The sequence below is a fragment of the Pteropus medius genome, unplaced genomic scaffold (assembly GCF_902729225.1).
Source record: "Pteropus medius unplaced genomic scaffold, Ma_sr-lr_union100, whole genome shotgun sequence".
In the NCBI taxonomy this organism is placed as follows: domain Eukaryota; kingdom Metazoa; phylum Chordata; class Mammalia; order Chiroptera; family Pteropodidae; genus Pteropus; species Pteropus medius.
This window is the reverse complement of record NW_024351730.1, coordinates 17,595,590-17,604,676: the sequence shown is the minus strand read 5'-3', so window position 1 is coordinate 17,604,676 and position 9,087 is coordinate 17,595,590. Positions and strand designations below refer to the sequence as shown.

The 9,087-nt window shown below is 40.0% G+C and overlaps 1 protein-coding gene across 9 annotated transcripts in view; it reads left to right on the top strand.

Moving 5' to 3' along the window:
- Positions 1-1,939: 1,939 nt before the first annotated feature.
- EPHA5 (EPH receptor A5) overlaps positions 1,940-9,087 on the top strand; it is a 307,470-nt gene continuing 300,322 nt past the window's right edge. For 4 of the 9 annotated variants that reach the window (XM_039845323.1, XM_039845329.1, XM_039845328.1 and 1 more), the window contains exon 1: positions 1,948-2,933. In XM_039845323.1, the coding sequence (XP_039701257.1) occupies positions 2,750-2,933 (184 nt within the window). In that variant the 5' untranslated portion in view covers positions 1,948-2,749. Of the gene's footprint in view, positions 2,934-9,087 lie in introns of all 9 variants that reach the window. The other 5 variants (XM_039845326.1, XM_039845324.1, XM_039845330.1 and 2 more) reach the window with 4 other exon arrangements.

Genomic DNA, 9,087 nt, shown 5'->3' with positions numbered 1-9,087 from the left:
AATTTTAGGTAAGAGAGGTGTATGTGTGTGTGTGTGTGTGTGTGCGCGCGCGCATGTATGAGTGTGTATGTGTCGTGGGGGGGAGTTAAATATTTTAAGGGTAGAACTTTGGTTTAATGGAGTGACAGACATAAAAACAGAGAGGTACAAGGAAATTTGGGAAACACTGAATTTAAAATTTTAGTATAAAGTAAAATAAAAAATTTGTTTAAGCCTTTTGTAGTAGAAGGCACTAAATGCTATGCCGAAGACATATGGTAATTTTGGAACCTACAGTAAGTAAGTAAAGATAGGTAAACAGGGCAGCAACATGGAAATGCAAAGGATATGGAAGAAAGGGAGATCATCTTCTTGAAGATCATCTTCTCCAAATTCCTCATCTTACTGATGAGGATACTGAGGCCTATAGAAAAAGTAAAGCAACTAGCTCAAAGCTCCATTAAACCATGTCTCATATTAGTATTTTCATGTATTCCTAAGCTTTAGATAATTTATTTGATATTCCGTTCAGCTATTTTTTAAATAACTCAACTATAAATTTGAGGAGAGGAGCTTACCTTTTGAATGGTCTTCAAATAGAAACATAAATGCATCTCACTGTGAGGCTTTTTACCCAATTGAAAGACAGGTTCACTGTTTTTCCTTTAAATTTGTTTCATGCATTTGAAGCACATTATAATAGAAAGAAGCAGCTTTTAGATTTCTGGTGCCAAAACATTTCAGAAAAAAAGTCAAAGACGGGCTTCCACCTCTTTACAAAACTGCACCTCTGCTGCTTTATTTTCATACTTATTGCAAATATTTAAACAAAAAACAAATGTCATAAGCTAAAGATGATGAGACATTTGTGAAGATAAACAGGATTCTAGATATCAAAACTGGTGAGCAGACTCGCCCTTATTAGGCGTGATTACAAGTTACTATATACCAAATTAAACAAAAAAACCTATCTTCTAAAAATCATTTTTTTTTTTTGTAAATGATTTCTTTGCAGTCGTTTTTGTTATGCCAGAATACTAAAATTGTCCTTCAGGGGTATCTCTTTGAAAGAATGGAAAATTGAAGAAAAATGTTAAAGCAAGACATATAGAGGGGAAGCATAGAAAGTTAATCATTTTAAAGTTTTTTTCTTAGTTATTTGTAAGTCTCTCAATGCAGTAGAACACAAGAAATTAAAATATTTTTTTTAAATCCCTGAAATTATTTGACCAGTGCCAATTTCACTGGAATTAATGGCAGATATCTGCATATCCTGTGATTTGTAATTTTAGTATATGTGCTGCTAAAGTGAGTACCTATGATTTCTAATATACTAAAATAGTCTATCAATGAAATTAACGAATTTAGTCATCATAACGTACCTGGCACACTACAAATCTCAATAAGCCAAATACTTTGACTTCCTAAAATCTCAATCACAGCTACCGTCTCTATATTTAGAAATTCTACTATTTACCGGTGAAGGCAATGTTGACAAATCTCACTCTAGCTGCCAAAGAACTGGAAGAACAGAAAAAAAGTCAGCAGCTCTGAGCGATATGAGTGTTTAAGAAACTAGCCACGGACCAGCAGAACCTGCACATGTGTGGCTATGTGACGACAAGATTGTTGATGCCACAAGCCTGTGATGGGCAGCAGGCAATATGCCAAACCAAGGGACCCGCTTCTCTAGGGGTTGCCAACTGAGCTAGAGCTCATTTCCCTTCCGCCTCCCGGGAGCCCGGGTCCTCGCAAGGCGTTGTCAGGAGGATTCTTCGCCCTAATTATCCGGGGAGGGAGACGCACCTTTCCCGGAGACCGCTAGGCAACACTCACCACGGCAGCCTCCAGACTACTTCCCTCCGTGAGTGTGTGACTACGTCCAAACAACTCACTCTTACAGTAGATCCTGGCGCGGCTGCGAGCAGCAGAGGGCGGGGGAGCTAGCGGGAGGAGGAGGGAGGGGGTGGGAGGTGCAGAGACGGGAGGCAGAGAAGACGACGGAGCTCCAGACACAGCGGGAGCGCGCCGTGGCGGTGCAGTTTCCATCTCGCCTTCGCAGCGGCTCACACACCGCCTCCTCCCAGAGCAGCGGGAACCGCAGCAGCTCCGCGCCGCCGCCGCCGCCGCCGCCGCCGCCGCCGCCGCCGGCCTCCGCGCTCCTGCCCGCTGGCCGCGTTCAGTAGCTCCGCTCGTCAGTACTCAGCCAGCAGCTATTTCCTTCTGTCAACCTCTTTGAACTCTCAGGATCCTTTCCGTTGCTCGCCTCTTTCGTAGTTTCTCCACCCTGTATTTTCACAATTCTTCTTCCTTTATCCTTAGCCACCCTGCTTTTTTCTCTTTATATTGAGGATTTCGTCTTGACTTAAGATGACTTGTCTTCCTTACCCTCGTCCACTTCAGCCCTGAAGATTGAGGAGCCTTTATTTTTCCCCCAGTGGCACTGAAAAGACTTCAATCCTTAAAAGTCCTTAGAGTCAAAGAAACAGGACGTGGGACCTTCTCGACACCGTTGAGTCCGGTCCAGAACTGCACTATCGACCATAACTAGTATTTCATTTAACCCACTGGAGAGGAGGGAGAGAGGAGCCGGAAGCAAACTTCACCCGGCTCAGAGGATCCGCGGTCTCCGCATTAGCAGGAGCCGCGTGCGGGAAGGCGAAGACCCCGCGGGAAACGAGGAGGAGCTGCGAGCCTCCCTCGCCCCCTCAGCGAGGCCGGAGCTGTGGACTGAGCCTCGAGGGATAGCACCAGCGGAGGAGGCTAGAAGATGCGGGGCTCGCGGCCCCGGGGTGCGGGATGCCCGCGGCCTCCCGGCGGCGGCGGCGGCGACCCCCCAAGCACCCCTGCGTCTCTGGCCGGCTGCTACTCCGCACCTCGTAGGGCCCCCCTCTGGACGTGCCTTCTCCTGTGCGCCGCGCTCCGGACCCTCCTGGCCAGCCCCAGCAACGAAGGTAGAGCAGTGGTGGGGTCACCGAGGCGACCCTGGGCGGACTGGCGAGGCGGGGCCTGGAAGCGCGCGGGTCGCGGCGCGCGGGGCACAGCTGCCGCGGACTAGATCGCACTCCTGATCTCGAATTAACATGTGTCTTCGGTTTTCGCTAGCCTTTCCCTCTTTCCCTGATGTCTATGGTTGCATTGTTTGACATGAGCTGCGGAGTGCTGGGCGAGGAACCTGCTTGTGCTGGTTGGGAGGGCTGGGAAGTTGGAACCCAGTGGGGCAGAGGGGTCTGAGACCCGCGCCAGGAGGTTGGGTGCGGCTGGGGCTCACTAGAAGCGCGTGGGGAAGTGACATTTCGGGCTTGAAGGACTGGGAACTGTTTGAAGCGCAGCGGCTGGTTCTCAGGAGCGGTGGGGCTTTTAGAAACCGTTATTTGAGGCCGATGATGGGAAATGTTGTGGGGGTGGCTGGATGCTTTTATTTTGAGGAAAAATGCCTTCTGGGAGCTGTTATTTAGGGCATCACCAGCTGCTATTCTGGGGTGGGTGGCAAGAGCTGTTATTTCTCCAGAGAGGGAGAGGGCTGATGTCGCCCCACATTGTAGGGTGCCTCCCACTTGGGGGGCTCATAATCACACTGAGGAGAAAGTGGAAGAAGGCAGAGAGGTGGGATTTAGCGTGAGGTGGAGGGGAGTAGGGGGAGTCGCTTCCAGGAAGTTGCTGCTGCCCCCTCCCCTCCCTCGGCTTCTCTTTCTGTGTTTCCGTGAAGGAAAAAGTCCCGCTGCAGCTCGGCACCGGATCCTGGAATCCCCAACCCTTCTCCTTAACGCTCTGGACCCAGAAAGTCTGTCCCCGCCTGCCACTGGGAGAGTTGGGCAGAGCGCGGGAGCTACACCTGTGCAGCGCTTGCTACTCGCGGAGGTGCGCGCAGCCCCTCTGCCCCCCACCGCTGGGCACACAGCCCTCAGCCTCCGGGGCCGCTCCAGCCGCCCTTGCTCCTCTCACACACCCGAACTCCTCTTTGCGCTAGGGTCTCAGCTCAAGGGCGCATTCTTCTAGGGCCGGGGGCAGCATCTCACATCTCAGATATCAGGGCTAAAGAAGCACTCAGCCCCTTCACGAAAACATTAAAAACCGTATCCCATCACTGGAAGGCTGGGATTTCTATTTGGGGCTCCAGATGCGACGAGTGAGGCACAGAACCTTAAATTCCTTCTACTCCTGTGGCAGGGGACGCTGGACTGGAAAGATGAAGCAGTAGCGGTAGGGGCGTGCGTGTCCTCGTGACTCTCACGGGTTTTGTCTTGGCTTGAGAAGGTGAAGACGCTGAGCTGGTTTCAGAGAGCTGCCAGCTCCCTAGGAACCATGGCAAGGCAGATAGAGACTCCCCACCTCACTCTATTCCATTAACTTCTCTCTTAAATTCCAAAATTTATTTTTTTAAATCTGATTTAAGGATTATATGTAGTGTGATCTGTCTTATGTATCTACCTACCTACCAATCATCTATTTATCTATCATCTATCTGTGATCTTCTATGCTTAATCCAAGCAATCAGTATTTTCTCCTTCCCCATAAAGTTGAAAAACTGTAATTTGTAGTCGTAGCCCTTTTATTAACATCTCATGTTGGATTCATTATGTTAGAAGGCCAGAGGATTATAACGACATTAGCAGTCCTTTTTTAAACTGTCTTATTCCACCGGAAGGGGCATCCTGGTTTGAATTTAAAGAGTGATAGTAATAGCAATATTCATTCTTTCGTGTTCCTATCATGTTTGTTTGTTTGTTTGTTTGTTTGTTTGTTTGTTTTCTCTCCTGGTGTGATGGGGTAAGGGGCCTATGTGGAGATGGAAACGAGTAGGAACTCTTGGTTAGAGATTGGGAAGAGATGAAGTCTCAGGATGATGCTGAATGGGAACATGGGCCAAGACTGTGTGGCGAGGAAGAAGAGGCAGAAGGATATGAAGGCAAGACCAGGAAATAGCGCTGGTCTCCTAAGGTGTTGTAAGTGGGGCTTGAATCTTGTGGAAGACAGACTGGCTGATTTTGTAAACTTGCCATCCACGGGTTGTATTGTTCTTACTCCAACTAGTCGAACACACAGCGAAACTTGGGCTACAGTGAGATGGGGTTGGTAGTGGTCTAAGCAAAAATGAATGCTACCTTAACACCCACTGCTCTGAAGACAGTAAAAATAAAGGTGTGTCTGCTCTTCGGAGCACATTTAATAAGGTGTCACTATTTTACATAATTAGAAATAAAGTCTTATTAATATATACAACTTCATTTCATTCATCCTTTCTCCTCCCAACAGTTTTCTATTTTTCCATTAGTATCATCCCAGACCTTTATTTGTTTTTCTCTAAAATTTGTTGTTCTCTTCTTTTTGTTTCTACATGATAGCGTTAAAGTAGAACAAGAATATATCGATATTTATAACAGCAGTTTATTTAAAGATTCAGATTGGAGTTAAGTTTGTTTTTGATTCTTTATTTCTGGAGGGACCGTGGAAGATCAGAGGCAGAAAGATTTAATGATGCACTGAATCCATTAATAACTTGCTTGCATATTCTATGCTTCTCCAACCTATGGATGCTTAGTTATTTCCCAGACTGTAGTGTATGTATACACTATATATGAGTATAACATAATGCTCCCATTATGTGAGAAAAAGATTTCATGGCAGCTATAAATAAATGTGAGTTTACATTCATAATTAGTATTCCAGTCATTTTTAAAATTTAACTTTGATAGACATAGCTAAGCAGAATTGAACAGAAAATCATACATCTAGAATCTTAGATTGATATGAAATGAATTAAAATATGTTGGATAAAAGATGATAAGAGGAAAATTTACTCTTTAGCCTGAAGTCTAAGATATAATAAATATATCTTTTGTTTTTGTATTACATCATTAGGCATAAACTATATGTGGAAGAAATCTTTGAACTATAGTATAATACACAAAACTTCTTTATTATAAAATAATTTAGAGTGTATTTAGTGAGAAACTAATCTAAGATCAATCAAGCAGGACAAATGTATAACAAGTGAAATTTTTAATATATTTAATAAGTAAAGGGAGCATGCCCACTGTTATGAGTACTGGAGGTGGCCCTGAACTTATTCAGTAACTGCCACTTTTTCTGTCTGGAGATATATTTGTAAACAAGCATTATTTGACAAGTGCTTTTCGCAGCAGGGATTCTTGGCCAATTACTGTTGAACAGCTCTGCATTGAAAATGATTCACCCGCAGTGAATCAAGCTTAATTCATTGAAGCTACAGTCAGTAATGTCCCAGTAAAGTGCTTCTGACAGTTGTCAGCAGTTTGTATTTGAAAAGTCCAGTTTCTTGTCTCTGAATGTTTTGTATATTTGAGAAAGTGGGATAGAGGGTCCCTAGGGGAAAAATAAAAACCATAGGGGAAAAAACTGGGGGCTAAGTTGTTTGAAAAACAATCTTTTTTTTTTTTTTTGAAAAACAGTCATACAATTGCAGATCTTTTCAATGGAAAGAAAGAAAAGGAAGAACGTTTGTTTTAGGGTTTTTCTTGGTTTATAATAGGACCAGGCCCATAAAACAGATTGGACGACATAATAGATTTGTAAAACTAAATGGCTTTGTTTTGTGGCCTTGTCATCCTGTTGTAATTCATTTCCTTTTAGATGAAGTGGCGGGACCCCACAGAAAAAGGATAGTAAAATCATTTCCTCTCCAGGACGTTAGTGAACAAAAAAAGGGAGCCATTACCCCTATTTGAATCATAGATTGTTGGAAATAGAAGGGACCAGGAAGAGTTTGGGTTTTTGCTTTTATAAACGGTGAAAGAGGGGCAGAAGGTCGGGTCTTGAAAATTTAAGCTTTTTTTTTTTTTCTTTTTTGAGGTAGACATATCTTCTTGGGTGTCAGGATTTCATTTCTTCGTAAAGACAGAGAAGAGGATGGACAATTCCTGCATTTACCATGGAAATTTCTCCTTTGATTGATTGTAAATATTCTTGTAATATCGCCACTTGTAAATACTATTAATTCTTCATTTTGATCGACATAGGATATAATTGGTATAGGAAAAGGGTTTATTTTTTATACTTAGATATGCACTACTTAGGATGTTTTATAGTATTAATATTCTGTTCTACAAAATGTGACCAGAGTACTTCTACATAAAATATCAAAATGAGATAACATAACTATTTATAGACAAACATTCCCAAGCTATTTAATTAAATCTTAGACTTCATAAAATATTACTACTGTTGAAAAAATAACTATACTATAGTTATTTTCACTACATTGTTGTTAATTGACTTGACCACTTGAATCTCCTTTGGAGTACTTTTTTATGTATTTGCTTGAATGACTAATTTCTCTTTCATTTCTACTTTTGACTGTAAAAATAGAGTATAATGTTCAAGATTATCTAACTACATCTATTTTTCCTTTTATGAATCGAACTTAATGTTCTTTTTTAAAAAGGAAAATATGGTTATATCTTGAAGAACTACTGCAAAAAGTGATGATGACTCTTTTTAGTTTATTTTTCAATTTAAATTAGCAGATATATTCCATTTTACTACTGAATAGTTTGAATTTAAGTTAGCAGAGGTACCTAATTATTCACAGGTGAATATGGCACTTTTAACAGTCTTAAAATAGTTTAACAATTGTTTTCATAAAGCTTTCATAAAGCATGAATTAACTGAAATTTGAATAGTCAGACTTGCTTATATAGCATTAAAAAGTCATTGCAATGTTTATCTTTTTTTTTCTTTTCAGAAAGAGCAAATTTTGACTAAAAGCAATATGAGAGCTAAAAATGTAAATTGTTACCTGAGAGACTCAGAATGATTCTTGCTGTTCTATTATCTTTGGTGAATATGTATTTATCTATAGAGAAGAATAGCTTCTACTGGTATGCTCTACTAAGTAAATACATATTTAGTTATTATATCAAAATTTATAGTATCGGTTGGTTAGGTAGGGATTTCTTTAAAGGAGTTATTCTAGTCAGTTGTATAAACACATGTGATGGTACTTTTAATTGACATTAAAATATTTATCGTATGTTCTATCCCAGACCAGTTGGTACACTTATGTATCTGTAGGTGTGTATAAGAATAGCTGACAAAATGAGTTCTAGAGACTTTGTAAACATAGATTAAAGTGGCTCAGTTTTTACAAAAAGTGTTATAATATATATCTTTAACATAACAAAATGGGTTTATTCAGTGAGATGTATTACTTTGTTGATATAAGAAACAGTAATAACAGAATCTCTGCTGTATTCATAATAATTTTTAAAGCAGCACATAGCTATTAGAAACTGGAAAGTTTGACAGTTATTCACTGTGAAAATCTTGTCTGAATCGTTGGTTCCATTGCAAATATTTAAATCAAAATGTAAATGATTCATTTTTAAGAATTTAGGTTTGAAATTCCAAAACAATTAGCATGAGTACATAGGGGAGTCTCCTTTTAACATGTATTAACTCTTCCCTATTTAGTTTTTGACTTTCCAGATATTTTGTTTATTCAGAGTTAATGAAATAGATTTTAAAATGTTTTAACATGACAAAACTTTTTTTTCTGAACAAGAAAAATATCTTTAAGAATTTTAAATTCAAATTTGGACCAATAACTCATTTTTGATAATATATTTAAAACATGTATAAGATATTCTAAAACTTTCCACAAAGATACTGGTAAGATCATTGATGTCATAAATTGTCCTATGAAATAGCTATATATAAATCAAGCTACAAATAGAGAGTGGTACAAATATTCTTCAGTATTAAAACTTGATCAGAATTTACTTCTTTGTTCTGACTATAGATTTCACATGTAGTATAGGATTTTTCATTATAATTATTCTGATCACATAAAATCAAGAGACGACTCAAATTTAAAATTTGTCTTACAGTAACAGTAGAAAACACTGAACGAATGATTTAAAATATAATTTTAATCCATGAATTTCATAGAAAATAGAGATTTTTAAATTACCTTTTAGCTTTTTTCATTACCATCTTAAAAATTTCCTGCCCAATGTAATGTTAGTTCAAAGCAAAAAATAAAATAAAATAAAATAAAATAAAATAAAATAAAATAAAATAAAATAAAATAAAATAAAATAAAATAAAATAACAAGTGCTTGAAGGTAC